Source organism: Rhinopithecus roxellana, chromosome 15 (assembly GCF_007565055.1).
Source record: "Rhinopithecus roxellana isolate Shanxi Qingling chromosome 15, ASM756505v1, whole genome shotgun sequence".
NCBI classification, from domain to species: Eukaryota; Metazoa; Chordata; class Mammalia; order Primates; family Cercopithecidae; genus Rhinopithecus; species Rhinopithecus roxellana.
The window spans coordinates 38,352,122-38,368,530 of NC_044563.1; the positions used below are offsets into that span (position 1 = coordinate 38,352,122).

Sequence of the window (16,409 nt, forward strand, 5' to 3'; positions counted from 1 at the left end):
CAGGATAGTTGCTACCCATCTGTGCTCTGGCCTGAACCTGGCTGAGTCATCACCCAGAATGCTGTGATGGTGGGAGTAATTATAGCCCAGGAGGACATGGAAACATCAAGTAATTACAGTCAAGGAGGACACGCCCCGGGCTATGGTGCTGCTGTGCACAGAGCATGAGGCAAGGTTCAGGCAGCTGTGGGAAAAAGGTATAGATGCTTCAAAGTATTATTAAAAATGTGTGGATCCCCAAGAAACTCTACTATACTCAAGTTTACCAGGATATTTGGGTAGGAATGGGGCTGATGAACCTCACTGTTTATAAAATCTAGACTGCTAATAAAAGAAGTAAAGCTTTGAAAGCTCCGGCACCTGCTCATGGTCATCACTAATCAGCTTTACCTGGCATACACATGAAATGAAACATCAGTCAGCCTGTAAATTTAAGCAAGCTGTGTTAGACTGTACACTTGTCTAAGTATCACTTACTTCGTGGCATGAATAAATGGATCTGTGAAACGCACTGAAAAAAAAAAAAGATCAAGATCAGGAGTACAGTGGGAAACAGAGGTCATTGCTGGGTAAACTCAAAAGATGTAGTACACAGGCCAGAGACAGGGCTGAGACACTGGGCGTTTATTCTTACTAGATGCTGGACAGTTATTGTGGCTTCAATGAGATAATGCACATAGACGCAGAGTTCTTACATGGCACATAGTTAAAGCTTACTATCACCTATTTTTAGTTTTTGCACCTCTGAAAGCTAATCAACTAATTTCCCCTAGTATAGAAGCAGATGAACAAAAGTCAAAAATCGAAATTCTTTACCGGGAATAAAAGTTGTACAAGTTGTGTTTGTTCCACCAACAATTTCCTTTGATCCAAATGGCCAGTATAGAAAGATCAATGTTCTTCTACAGTGGCTAGAGCACAAACAATGATGTCAAGGGCACGTATACTAGGAAGAGACCACTAATGACCTCTCACAGGCCTCCCAAGGTAGCATCATGACCTGAAATTACCCATGCAGGCCAGGAACTGTAATTTTATTCAGTCACAGAAAGAAACACTTATCTCAGGTGTTAGTTCTGCACAATCATCAAACTTACAAGAGTGAATACAAACCAGTGTATCTTTTATTTGTAGTTTAAAATTTTTATTACTTTTATTTTTCAATAATTTAATACAATCAATCAATAAAAGAGGACCATGTATGGGCCAGTCGTGACAGTGTGTTACTAAACACAGATATTGGATAGGCAATTAGCAGTGTCTGCTCCAACCATGGCATCAGTTTATTAATTTTCAATAATAAATTACTATAAGAATTCTGGAGTCCTTATGATCAGTGCCAAGTGCCATGAAAAGTCCAATCAAAATCAGAAACCATTTAATTTATTCCTTCAGAAGAAATTACTGCATAGGTCTATTTGACAAGCACAATCTTCCTTAAGATATTAGCTTAACCATAATCAAGAAGGTTGTCCTGAATGCAGAATATAAGCTAAGAAAGTTGACTGTTTAATGGCTTCAGGGAAGAAAGTTTCTGGCCCACAGAACTGGAAATACCAGCCAGGTCACAGCCTCTCTAGGACAGTGCTAAGATGGAAATTACTAACATTTGCTTCAGTAACTTTTCCTGCTTTTTCTATCCCCAAGTTACAAAATCACTTTTTAGTGTCTGCATTCTTTGCTTAGTCAAGTTAATATATCTACCTCGGTTATAGAAAACTTTTGCAAGCCCACAGGCCAGTTTTTCCTCTCTAAAGAGTTTTTTTGAATGTCTGCTTCGATTTGTAGCCCGTTTATTTCACTTTTTCTCCTTATGCAAGCATCTCAAGTTATTCTGGTCACTTTACTGACGCACCTATATACAGAGAGCAACTATCCAATCTCCCTGCTTTTTGACATTCATCTTATCTTGTTTATAATATATAGGTAATTCCATGAAGTTTCTCAGGATCCCTTCTATTCAGTATGTTGTTGACTGAAATCTTTGGTCATCACCTTGGTCTCTGTGCCATTAATTGCCTCCTTTATTTCTTATATGTTAATTTATTATTCCACTGGATCCAGCTTCAGTCTACAAATGTAGTTAAGTCTCCACTGCTCCAAAAACCCTACCCTCAAGTCTGCAACTCTCAGGGTACTTTCCTTTCATGGTGGAGGGACTGGAAACAGCATTGTCATGCATCATTGCCCTCTTCCATGTATCAACACCTTGCAAACTGGCTCCTACAAGTTCCATACTCCAGTGGAACTTGCTTCTTGGAGTAGTACTTTCAGTGATCTCTTCTCCCTGGGGTCTAGTGCTAGACCCCAAAAAGGGGTGAATGCCTGCCTTTGCTGACATTGCTCCCTGGCCATAGTTAAAAGAGAGACACACACTCAAGCTAGGTTACTTTTCTCTCCTGGGATTTGGAGCATGAACTGGAGAGGTGCAGAATTTTCTGGAGCAGAGCTGTATTAGTGGCTGCACCACCCTGGGAGAGGGGTCATAGATTCCTAGGAGGCCCCCAGAGCTGCCCTGGTTCCTATCCTTCCCGAACCTTGGTTGTTCATCTCCTCCGCTAACTCTCTGTGAGTTTTCCCAGAATCCTCCTTTAGGTACTGGCCTTAAATTCCCTTTTTTCTTTCTGTCTAAGCTAGTAGTCAGCTTCTATCCTTTACAACCTAATTAATTCTTAACCAGTTAATTCTCTTACCCTTTTTAACAATTCAGAAGCATTGAACACTGAAGAATCCCCTTCCCTGCTGAAATTGTTTTTCTGTGTCTTTGCTGCCTTTGCATTCTTGTGGCTCCTTGTCCTGCAGCATTTTCTCAGGCCCCACTGTCACTCCTCTTCTTTCCCTCACCCTTGAATGAAAGACTTTCTAAAATGTTTTTAAAATTTTTTTGTTTTGCTTTGAGACAGCCTCACTCTGTCACCCAGGCTGGAGTGCAGTGGCATGATCTTGGCTCACTGCAGGCTCCACCTCCTGGTTTCAAGTGATTCTCCTGTCTCAGCCTTCTGAGTAGCTGGGATTACAGGTGCATGCCACCACGCCCAGCTAATTTTTATATTTTTTAGTAGAGACAGGGTTTCACCATGTTGGCCAGGCTGGCATTGAACTCCTGATCTCAGGTGATCCACCCACCTCGGCCTCCCAAAGTGCTAGAATCACAGGCATGAGTCATCGCCCGGCCCTTCCTAAAATATTATTTATGAGAATCCTTTTTACATTCTCACTTATTCAAATCAACAAAACAAAATTTGAATGAGCCAGATACTCCACCTCATTTCAGAATATTTTGAAGAGATAGTCTAGAGAACATGACTATATATATGGTCATATTCTATTGGCACAGTCAAGCAACAAGACATCCAAGTTCTAGATATACATTTCTGATTATCTACATGTATATTTGTGATTCAACTCACCTAAGATCACCTATTACCATCTGAAATTTAGTATGCTTAAAACTATACTCATTATTTCTGCCCTCAATATGATCCTTTTTCTATCTTTCCAATCTCAATCCAGAACAGTACCATCCTCCCACCATAAGCTTAAATATCAGAGTCATCTCTTATTCCCTCTTCCCATCTGGTAAATGCACAGGCCCTGTTGATTCTGACCCTGATACACATTCACCTCAGCAGAACATGCCCACGGGCACCCCCATCAAGTCTCCTTACATTTCACTTCCTGTTGCAGGGGTTTACTAACTCAGTGCCCAGCTCTCTGGCTGTGCCCTACCCAGTCATCCTCCACATGGCTGCTTAAGTCTTTTAAAACTCAGATTCAATCGTGACAGTTCCCAGAAGAGAAGCCTTTCAGTGGTTCTCCAAGGGATGTTCATAAAAATTGCCGAGGAGTTCTGAAAAAGTGAAGATTCTTGGGCTGCAAATAAGAATTCCTCAGTCAGTTTCCAGAAATAAGGTATGAATATTTTGAGAACCTCATCGCCCCACCCCCACCCAGGGATTTTGATATAAACCTACGGTTAAGTGTCATTGCTTTAATGGAACCTCAATACCTACCGAACAGATCTCAAATTTCTCACTGTGGTATTTAGGGCACCAACTTCTGCTTCAAGCCTTGTCTCCTTTAATTCCTTACGTATTCCAAAGTCTGACAAAGAGTGATGACAGTAGTTACTATTTCCTGAATGCCTCCTGACATCATGCCTTTCATTAGTCTGCTCTTGCCACTTGGAAAATCCTTTCTTCTCCATTTCTATTTCTCTCAATTATACCCTCCTTCAAGGTGAAGTTTGACTAATTTAGAGTAAAATACATTATAGTATTTAGAGTAGTTATGGGGTCATAATAAGCCCTCTATAATAGCAGTTAATGTTGTTATGATGATGATGATGATAAATAATACCTTATACCTCCATGAAGTCCTTACCACCCACTAAATCAGAACTAGTCTTTCCCTCCTTTGTGTTTCCATTGCACTTTGTTTCTAGTCCTTTTAGGGTATCTGCTAGATTCTGTTTTGCTTTTTGTACCCGTCTTACCTGTCCTGGTGAAGTGCAACGTTGTTAGTGAACTCTATCTTGGTCAGGTACTATATCATGTTCAAAACACAGCAGTTGCTCAATACATTTTCACACTTTTAAATTGAGTTCTAAATGATCTTTGTGAACTGTCACCCCCGCCAGAAACAGATGTTCAGCAGTATTCCCTGCCTGTTTGTTCAGCATGTTTTGTCTCTGAGCTGAGCAGGGGAGAAACCCGACTCGGAGCCCTTTAAATTAAACATGTATTTGAGTGGCAAAAGAATTTTTAATTAGAGCCTGGGCAAAGGAAACATTAACATTTGTTGAGTGCATACTCTGCCAGGACACTGTAGTGTGTTTGCCCTTGGAACAGCTGTGTAGCAGGAAGCTGCTTCTAACGTATTCTGTATTCTTTCCTCCCATTGTTTGCTTAAGGTAACATTTATGTCTGATATTTGCTTAATGTGTCTCTCAAGTCATTTCTGAGCATTGTAAAGAGGAAACGGTTCACTGGGTGGCAATGCCAGGCACTCAACACTGAGTAACTGATGTGTTAGTGGTGCTCTTTGAAAAGTATGATGTACTGTGAAGTGTCACACTATCTGGATAATTTGCTGTTACCATCAGCCAGGTGGCTGTTTAAATGGTTTTAGATTGAGGATGAGTTTCCAATAATTTTAGGCCTTTCCCAAATCCATACTCCTAGGAGAAGTGGGGATTTTTGGCCCATGGCATGATGTCCCTGTGAACAGTAGCAGAAATGTAGATCTGTTTTATGAGATAAGGGACTACAGTGGTTCTCTGAGCCCATGCTTCCACGTTGAATGGTAGTTAGGACTATAACACGGGTGACTATATAACTTATTGTTAAAAGAGTGGATGCTCAGCACAACAGAATCCCCTGGGACTATCCCAGGCGAATTGGTACCTCAGCTACCAGAGCACAGATCACTTCCATGCTGGGCATGGAGTCAGTGACATCTGCTTCTTTCAACTCCAGATAAAGTACTAAAAGAGAGGGTGTGAACCCTGAGAGTAAGTATAAAGATCCTCTGGATGTGCAGAATTCATCCTGAAGTGACTGAACAAAGCTAAGGGGTGAATTTGATAAATCTCTGCACTGCAGCCTAATGAAAGAGCAGGCTTCTTAGTTGAAAGAGCGAATCATGCATTGGGGGCTTCTGAGGAAAGTTAGGCTTCTCCTCTAAATTCCGCAGTGTGATGAGGGGCAGGAATGGACTTTGCCTGAACACAGAGACTGATGCCTGAACTTAAGAGTCTCATTGATTGCATCCAGTGTTTTCTGGACTGTCCAGCGAAGCCCTCTCCAAGTCCTACCTTACCTTCAAGGCTCACTAAGCGATGAATGTCTCTATCGGTATTCTCACTGTCCTCCAATCCCATTGCTTTCTCCTTCCTTAGAAGTGATACACCCTCTCTACTACCGAAGTTGTGACTTACATTTATACAGCCCTGCTGAAAATCATTACCAACCTAGCTCAAAGGAATCTTTACTTTATTCTGAATCCCTCTAGCACTGAGTTGTTTAGTCCACTTTGCCCTTGTGATACATAGCCTTGCATTGTTAGTTGTTCTTTTCACCTGAACTGTTTTGTCTTTTCAAATTGAGAATACAAGTCATATATTATTGTTCTTTCTTCATCCACATTCCTCAATTATCAACGAATACTTATTGATTGATTTTGAAAACCTTATTTTGTATGTTGAACCATCTTGGTTTTGTTCTGAATAGAAGAGTTATTTATGTTACCAAAATGTACCTGGACTTTCCCTTTATTTCTAACCATATCACCAAAAAAATAAAAAATCCTCCAAATCTGGAATTTACATCAGACTTCTTGGAGGAATGGGGAAATGAGTTAATATTTTAACTCAAAAGGGTGATGCTAGAAGCCTAAAGTATATAGCAGAAGTGGTAGGATGAATAGAATTGTTAAAATCCACAGAGGGGCCGGGCGCAGTGGCTTGTGCCTGTAATCCCAGCACTTTGGGAGGCCAAGGCGAGCGGATCATGAGGTAAAGCGTTCGAAGCCTGGCCAACATGGTGAAGCCTCGTCTCTACTAAGAATACAAAAATTAGCCAGCTGTGGTAGTGCGTGCCTGTAATCCCAGCTACTCAGGAGGCTGAGGCAGGAGACTCACTTGAACCTGGGAAGTGGAGGTTGCAGTGAGCTGAGATCACGCCACTGCACTCCAGCCTAGGCAACTCTGTCTCAGGGAAAAAAAAAAAAATCATCAGATTGGAATTGGGATCCTGGGTTTGGTTCTTATGACTACTAAGTCTTAGAATTTACTTCTCTGAACCTCAGTTTGTTCATTTGTAAAATATTGATTATAATATGTATTTCTGTAGGTTTATTGTGAAGATTAAATGAGATAACGTATAAGAAAACACTAAGAATGATGCCTAGAACAGTACATGTTAAATAATTCTCAGTCTGAATGAGTCACTGATGTTGTTTTAGAGTATGCCAAATCCTGTAATTCTGGGTATTTTGGTTTCCTTAAAGAGCCACATTTGAAAGATTACCAATGGAGATAAGGTCAAACTTGTTAGATGGTAAATAGTCTCTTGACATAAGGAATGGAACCCAAAGACCTCAATAGAGGATGGATTAGTACCCATTTATAATACACAAAATGAACTGTTCCTTGGTCAATTTCTCACTTCTTTGACTTAATACAATGGCCTACTATTAAGTAATCAATCATTGATCTAATTTATTATACAATGAATGCAGTCTATTGAGAAAGTCAGATCAAAATGCTTAGCTGTTTTATGAGGGAAAAATCAGATGAGGAACAATTGTGTGTTGTTATCACAAAAAATCAAAATTAATAGGAACAGTAGCCTATAAATGAAGCATAATGTGATTGGCTACCAGCCTGGTCTTAAAGAAAATGGGTTGGTAACGTTTTCTTAAATGGTACCTTTTTCCAAGGACCTCTTATCTTAAAATCTTCTGAGGGCATGGGCTAGAATGCAGTCCTCCAACTGGAACTCCTCCTTTTTCCTGAATGGAAGCTTTCTAACTTCCATGCCGCTTCTTTTTATTATCAAAAAGCACATATATGTTGGTGTTTATTTTCTCTGATCAGTTTTATGAGGAATCTATATCTCTTAAGCAGATTTCCCAAATGGGTATGGAACTATTCTTTCCCAATGTGATTGGTATTGTCAACAAGGTTACTAAATTGTGAGCAAGCTCCTTGAATAATCATGAAAAGTGTCCCAGGTAGCAGGAATTCCAGGATTCCTCATGCATAGCATGCGTCTCAGGTGACCTACTTACCACAAGTAAGTCTTTCACACACTCCTTTTGAACTGTGATGAAAGTAAGCTATACAAAAGCTGACAGGTACAGACTGTCAAATTAAATCTCAAACTAGACCTTGATGTTAAAATCTTGAATTAGATAGGACTTATCAAGTTAAATTTACATGTGAGGATCATGAGTCCTTAGCATCCAGAGAAAACCCAGACTTTTGTACTTGGCATGATAATAGTTTTATCTGAAGACAACACAAGTAAAACAATTTCCTTGTAAATTAATGTCTAACCAATACATAATGCTTAGAATGGAAAGAAGCAAATTTTGTAAAGCACCCTTTTTCTTTTGAGTCTTTGGGAGTACACTTGAGATTAATTATAATATAAGCTTTAAAGCCTTTTACCCGTTATGTTAAATACCAAAAGGAATAACTTGCATGTGGGAAAATAAAAGTGTCCTTTCCAGCACTTGCCGTAAGTCACTTTTTTTTTTTTTTTTTTTTTTTTTTTTGAGATGGAGTCTCGCTCTATCACTCAGGCTGGAGTGCAGTGGCATGATCTCAGCTCACTGAAACCTCCACGTCCCAGGTTCAAGTGATTCTCCTGCCTCAGCCTCCTGAGTAGCTGGGACTACAGGTGCATGCTACTATGGCTAATTTTTTGTATTTTTGGTAGAGACGGGGTTTCACCGTGTTAGCCAGGATGCCTCAGCCACCCAAAGTGCTGAGATTATAGGCGTAAGCCATTGCGCCTGGCCAAGTCACTTTTTTATTGTCCTTCAAAAAGTAGTATTTTCAGAAGACAATGCTTAATATGTTGGTTGTGGCATTTGTGTTGGAGTTAACTGCCATCAGTGAAGCTCAGTTAGCTGATTTCAGGCTGATCTTCTGAATCTTTCATTAGCTATATGAGAATGGATAGACAGAAATGTACAATGTTGTAATGACTAAATCACACCACTGCCAATGGTCAGAACTGTGAGTGGCTCTCACAACCTGGCAGCTTAGGTGCTTAGGTTCTGAAGAAGCCATGAGGCAATAAAGTAGATAATAGTATATGTCCTAAAGTTGCAATTAGATTTGGTTTTCATCTGTGAAATTTTGGGCAAGTCTCTGAGTCTAAGCTTGTCGTTTCTTTCTTTCCATTTCTAATTTTATTGAGGCATAATTGATTAAATTGTATGTATTTATGTGTCCAATATGATCTTTTGTTATATGCATACATTGTGAAATGATGACCAATATTAAGCTAATGAACATATCCCTCACCTTGCATAGTTATCTTTATTGAGTAGAGAGTGTGTGGAGAGAACATTTAAGATCAACTCTCAGCAAATTTCAAGTATAAACTCCAGAATTATTAACTGCAGGCATCATGCTGCATAACTGAGACTTTGTACTCTTTCACCAATATCTCCCTATATCCTCCAACCCCAGCTCTTAGCAACTACCATTCTACTCTCTGCATCTATGAGCTCAACTTCTTAAGATCCCAGCATAAGTAAGATGATGCAGTATTTGTCTTCTATGCCTGGCTTATTTCACTTAGCAAAGTGGCCTCTAGGTTCATTCATATTGTTAGAAATGATGGGATTTCATTCTTTTTTAAGGCTGAATAAAATTCCGTTGTGTGTACATATACGTATTATATACCATGTTTTCTTTATCCACTTATCCACCAATGGACACATCTTATTATTTTGAATAATGCTGCAAGGAACATGAGAGTGCAGCTATTTCTTCTATATACTGATATCATTTCTTTTGGATATATGCCCAACAGTGGGGCTGTGGCATCATGTGCTAGTTCTATTTTTAATTTTAATTTTTAATATCTTAGTTCCATTGATGTTTTCTGTTGTTTTTTCAGCTTCTATTTCATTTATTTTTCCTCTGATCTTTGCTATTTCCTTCTTTCTACTGAATTTAGGCTTTGTTCTTTTTCTATTTCCTTGAGGTATAAAGTTAGGTTGTTTATTTGAGATCTTTCTTTTTCTTATTCTAGGCATTTATTGTTATAAACCTCACTCTTAGAACTGCTTCTGGTGTGTCCAATAAATTTTGGTATGCTGTGTTTCCATTTTTGTTTGTTTCAAGATACCTTAAAATTTCCATTTAGATTTTTTGACCCTTTGGTTGTTCAGGAGCATGTTGTTTAATTTTTACATAATTATGAATTTTCCAATTTTCCTCCGGTTACTGATTTCTAGTTTCATACCATTGTGGTCAGAAGAGATGCTTGATATGATTTCAAATTCTTGAATGTGTTAAGACTTGGTTTGTGGCCTGGCGTATGATCTATCCTGGAGAGTATCTCACTTGCACTTGAGAAAAATGTGTATTCTGCTGCTGTTGGGAGAAATGTTTTGTATATGTCTGTTAGGCCCATTTGGTCTAAGTTATAGTTTAAGTCCAGTATTTCCTTATATTTCTATTTGGTTACCTGTCCATTGTAAAATGTAGGATATTGAAGTCCCCTGCTGTTAATTGCATTGCTATCTCTCCCTTTGGATCTATTAATATGTACTTTACATATTTAGGTGCTCTGATATCAGGTGCATATGTGTTTAAAATTATAATATTATTTTGATGAAATGACCCCTTTATCATTATGCAATAACCTTATTTGTCTCTGTTTTACAGTTTTTGACTTAAAGTCTATTTTGTCTGCTATAAGTATAGTTATCCCTACTTTCTTTTCGTTTCCATTTGCATGAAATATCTTTTTCCATCACTTCACTTTCAGTATGTGTGTGTCCTTAAAGGTGAAGTGAGTCTTTTGTGGGCAGCATATAGTTTGGTCTTGTTTTTCATCCATTCAGCTGCTCTTTGTCTTTTGATTGAAGAATTTAATCAATTTATACTCAAGGTAATTATTGATAAGTAAAGACTTACTATTGCCATTTTGTTACTTGTTTTCTGGCTGTTTTGTAGATCTTTTAGTCCCTTTCTTCTCTTACTGTCTTTCTTTGTAATTTGGTTATTTTCTATAATGGTGTGCTTTGATTCCGTTGTCTTTATCTTTTGTGTATCAACTACAGGTTTCTGTCTTATGGTTACTATGAGGTTTGCATAAAACACCTTATAGTTATAACAGTCTATTTTAATCTGATAAATTTCAATGACATGCAAAAACTCTACATGTCTATTCCCTATCCACCTTTTCTGCTTCTGATGTCACAAATTGGCATCTTTTTACATTGTATATCTGTTAACTAATTATTATAGTGATAATTATTTTATTATTGTCTTTTAACCTTTATACTAGAGTTATAAATGATTTATATACCACTGTTACAGTATCAGAGTATTCTGGATTTGACAATATACTCACTTTAACCAGTGAGTTTTATACTTTTACATGTTTTCATGTTACTAATCAGCATCTAGAAAAAACTTGTATTTTTTTCTTTCTAGGTTGGTCTTGAGGTCTTTTGTGAGAGTGGCTATAAACTCTAGCCCTGCCCTGAGGGTCCAGGGGATTTGGTTATAGATGCTAACAGTGTATCTTTCATGTGATACTTCTTTATTCTGGTGGATGACCTAATGCTTAAGTGTCCTACCTGTGATCATGTTTCTGTCTCCTAGGAAACTTTTTTATACTGACAGACACCCTTATGGCTCTTGTGACCTGTGTCCTGTTTATTTCTACCAAGATAGTCACTCTCTAGGAAAGCCCTGAACAGAAAAGAATTTATGCTTCAGGTGCACCAATCAAGTAAGACACAGAGGAGGCAATTCCACAAAACCCATGAAACGACAGAACCAGTGTATTACTTACAAATCGAGGCCAACAGGAAGGAGAGGGCTGTTGAGGAAATTCTCACTCAAGCAGTGAGTGGGGAGCAAAAGAAAGAGAAGGAACTATGGGCCTAAGCCTTTACCAGGGTGCAGGGCACTACCCAACCAGGTTTTCCATGAGGAGTTCTAATTGTTGAATTTACAGCAAGTAGGTAAGTGTTCCATGGGGTCATGCTGTGACTGACAGGTGGTCACTGCAGCATACGTGAGCAGTTCCTATGGGGTGGGAGGGTCAGGTAAGTTGTATCTATTAATAGCTGTTCCATATGAAAGTGGTCACTAAGAGGCAATTGCATAAGACAGATAACTGGATCAACCACACTGAGGAACTATGAGAAGGCAGAGAACTGAACACTATGTGTTAAGGGTGACTAAGCCCTGCTTCTGGTATAAGAAACTTCAACTTATATTTAAAATGGATGCTGAGGAAATATAAAATTATAATTCACTACAGTGTCTTTATATTTCAGGATAAAGAACTCCCTTTAGCCTTTCTTGTAAGGTAGGTCTAGTGGTGATAAACTCCCACGGCTTTTGTTTGTCTGGGAAAATCCTTCTCTCTCCATTGTTGAAGGACAACCTTGCCAGGTACAATATTCTTGGTTGGCAGTTTTTTTTTTCTTTCAGTACTCTGAATATATCACCACTCTCTTTCACAGCTTACAAGGTTTCTGCTAAGAAATCCACTGATAGTCATGTGGGTGTTCCTTTTTATGTGACAAGTTGTTTTCCTCTTATTGCTTACAAAATTCTCCGTGTTTGATTTTTGACAATTTGATTATAATGTGGCTTGCTTAAGACCTCTTTCTGGTCAACCTATTTGGAGTTCTTTGGGCTTCGTGGATTTGGACGTCCACTTCCCTTTCCAGAATTGTTAAGTTTTCTGTCATTTATTTAAATAAGTTTTCTGTTCCTTTCTCTTTTTCTGTTCCTTCTGGAATGCCCATAACGCATATATTAGTTCACTTGATGGTGTCCCAATAAGTCCTGTAGGCTTTCTTCACTCTTTGTTACTCTTTTTGTTGTTTATTATTCTTTCTCTGGCTGGGCTATTTCAAATGACCTGTCTTTGAGCTCACCGAGTCTTTCTTCTGCTTAATTGAATCTGCTATTAAAGCTCTCTATTGAATATTTCAGTTCAGTCATTGTGTTCTTCAGCTCTAGAATTCCTGGTTGGTTCCTCTGTTTGGTTCATTTTTATGGTTTCTAGTTCTTTTTTGAACTTTAAATTTTGTTCACATGTCATCTTCCTGATGTCATTTAGTTGTTTATCTGTATTCACATATAGTTCACTGAACCTCTTTAAGATTATTATTTTGACTTCTTTTTCAGACAGTTAGTAGCTTTCCATTTCTTTAGGGTCAGTTACTGATACTTTATTTTGTTTTAATGGTAGTGTCATGCTTCCCTGATTATTCTAGATCCTTGTGGACTTGTGTTGGTGTCTACACATTGGAAGACATAGGCACCTTCTCCAAACTTTACTGATTAACTTTGGCAGGGAAAGCCCTTCACCACTTAGTCTGTCTATAGATTATGTGTGAACTAACTGGCAGAGTTGTTGATGGGCTGGCCTGGTGCCTAGGTCAGTGGGTCGGTGGGCCTGGGGCCTGGGTTCATTGGGAGGAGCCTGAATCCACAGAGGCTTCCCTGGCACTGGGATGGGCCTTGAGCCTGAATTTGCAGGGGCCAGCCTGTGATTGGGCTAGGCCTAGAGCCTGGGACTCTGGGGGCTGGGTCATGGGGGCAGGGCTGGCACTGGTGTCTGTGGAAAAGTTGGGTGCTCACTTCATTCTACTTCCTCCATGCAGAGGGTATCTGTCTTCATGCTGTGCTGCTAGGGCTTGGGGGAAAAGGGATGAAAGCAATGTGAAATTATCTTTCCTACACTCTTTGTCTTTTTTTATTTCTGTGCTTTACCCAAGTGCTGTAGTTGCCCGTCTGGATTTATTGGTTCTTGTGAAGGTATTTTTGTGAGTGGACAGTTATTCAAACTGATGTTTCTGGAAAGGGACAAGTCCTGGAAGTTCCACAATCCTGCTCTCATGCTGATAAACCTAAACCTCAACTTTTTCAACTAAAAATGAAGTACTATTACACCTGCTTATATTATTGTTGTACAGGATAAATTAGGTAAAGTTGAAAAGCACTTAGCATGGGGCCTTACTCAATACAAATTAGATTTTGTTGTTATATTTATTATTAACACTTTTGACAAAATTAATTAGACCATTGTGATATGAGGACTCCCACTTTTATTGCTTTTTAGATATGACTAACAGAAGAAAAGAGAGCAAGCGAGAATCTAATTAACAGTACTAAACTGAACGAACATCACTCTGTTTATTCTACCTTGTTTTTTGCCCCCATTCCTGCCCCACTGCCGAAAGGCAGAAAAATAGAGCCTCCATGAATAATTTTCCAGGATAACTTACAATGTGATGGCCCAGTCTTGGTGAGAGATGACAATGTGCTAGCAGCCCTTACTCCTAGCGCCTCCTCGGCCTCTGCCTTCTCTCTGGTGGCACTTGAGGAGCCCTTCAGCCCGCAGCGGCACTGTGGGAGCCCCTCTCTGGGCTGGCTGAGGCCAAAGCCTCCTCCCTCTGCTTGCAGGGAGGTGTGGAGGGAGAGGCCCCGGCGGGAACCGGGGCTGCTTGCTGCGTTGGCAGGCCACTGCGAGTTCCGGCAGGCGCGGGCTCAGCAGGTCCCGCACACGGAGCGGCCAGCAGGCACCACAGACGCAGGGTAGTGAAGGGCTTAGCACCCGGGCCAGCAGCTGCGGAGGTTGTACCAGGTCCCCCAAGCAGTGCCGGCGGGTGGTGCTGCACTCACATTCTTGCTGGGCCTTAGCTGCCTCCCCAGGGGGCAGGGCTAGGACCTGCAGCCCACCATGTCTGAGCTATCCGCCTGCAGTGGGCTCCTGCACAGCCTGAGCCTCCCCGCCAGGCACTGCCCCCTGCTCCGTGGCACCCGGTCCCATCCACCGCCCAAGGGCTGAAGAGTGCACGTCCCGCTTGGGACTGGTGGGCAACCCCGCCTGCAGTCCCCCTGCAGGATCCACTAGGTGAAGCCAGCTGGGCTCCTGAGCCTGATGGGGACTTGGAGAACTTTTATGTCTAGCTAGAGGATAGTAAATATACCAATTAGCACTCTGTGTGTAGCTCAGGGTTTGTAAATACACCGATTGGTACTTTGTGTCTAGCTAACCTAGTGGTGACTTGGAGAACTTTTCTGTCTAGCACTCTGTGCCTAGCTCAAGGACTGTAAATGCACCAATCAGCACTCTGTCAAAACGGACCAATCAGCTCTCTGTAAAATAGACCAATCAGCTCTCTGTAAAATGGACCAATCAGCAGGATGTGGGTGGGGTCAGATAAGGGAATAAAAGCAGGCTGCGCAAGCCAGCAGTGGCAACACGCTTGGGTCCACTTTTGTGATGTGGAGGTTTTGTTCTTTTGCTCTTTGCAATAAATCTTGCTGCTGCTCACTCTTTGGGTCCATGCTGCTTTTATGAGCTGCAACACTCACCGCGAAGGTTTGCAGCTTCACTCCTGAAGCCAACGAGACTGCGAACCCACGGGGAAAAATGGACAACTGCAGACACGCTGCCCTTAAGAGCTGTAACACTCACCACAAAGGTCTGCAGCTTCACTCCTGACAGCGATACCGTGAACCCACCAGAAGAAGGTCCAGACACATCTGAACGTCTGAGGGTACAAACTCCGGACACGCCATCTTTAAGAACTGTAACACTCACTGTGAGGGTCGGCGGCTTCATTCTTGAAGTTAGAGAGACCAAGAACTCACAAATTCCGGACACATGGGAACAGTATATCCTCAGTAGGGCCCTCCTGAGACTGGCCAGGGAGAAGGGTAAAGGAGAAGAGATGAGGAGATTTGAGGAAATTTTGCTGCAATTTAAAAGTCCTGAAGAGGGCAGATGTGATGGCAGATGCTTGTATTCCCAGTGCTTTGGGAGGTTGAGGCAAGAGGACAGCTTGAATGCAGGAGTTCAAAACCAGCCTGTGCAACAAAGTGAGATCCCATCTCTACAAAAAATTAAAAAATTAGCCAGAAATGCTGGCACACAACCTGCAGTCCCAGCTACCCGGGAGGCTGAGACAGGAGGATCACTTGAGCCCAGGAGGTCAAGGCTGCAGTGAGTTGTTTTTGTGCCACTGCACTCCAGCTTGGGTGACAGAGTGAGATCCTGCTTAAAAAAAAATGCCCTGAAGAAATGAGAAAAAGCTAGGGATGATAGATGGATAGGGAGAATGCGTGGCATATGAGAAAGAGCCCTCACTTGGCACCTATGTACCACTTTATGCAGCATGCTTTATTTCCTTTGGTCAGAGGCTGCCCTGGCAAGGGAATGGGCTTTTAACTTGAGTTTTCAGGACCATCCCTGTGACTGAGGTAGGCCTGGAGCCAAAGGCTCTTTGGGATAGCCTGGTGTCAGAGTTTATAGGGGTCAAAATCAAGAAAACAGCCACTTTAGTAACTGCTGTACTCTTACCTCACAATTATTGGCCTGTATAAATCAGTATCCCCCCAAAAGTTATTGAGATGGTACTGAAAGCCCATAAGAATCCAAATTTTGAGAACTTTTTGGGATGGGAATGTGATTATCTATTGCTTGAATAAATGTTTCTAGAGACTATGTGATGGAGGAGACAACAGTCATTTAGACCTGGGTTAGAATCTTGGCTTTACTATTGGATTTTGAGTAAATTGCTTCCTTGATCTAAGTTTCTTGATTTGTAAAATGGAGATAATACTTGAAGTTTTTTTTTGATAAAGAGATTGTGTATGTGCATTTATAAGGATCTTGCTAGGAAAC

The 16,409-nt window shown here is 40.7% G+C and overlaps 1 protein-coding gene across 1 annotated transcript; it reads left to right on the forward strand.

The window, feature by feature from the left end:
- Positions 1–203: 203 nt before the first annotated feature.
- LOC104657537 (ATP synthase subunit ATP5MPL, mitochondrial) lies at positions 204–380 on the forward strand. Its single transcript, XM_030917327.1, is given in 1 exon segment — positions 204–380. A coding segment is annotated over 1 exon segment (177 nt).
- Positions 381–16,409: the final 16,029 nt, after the last annotated feature.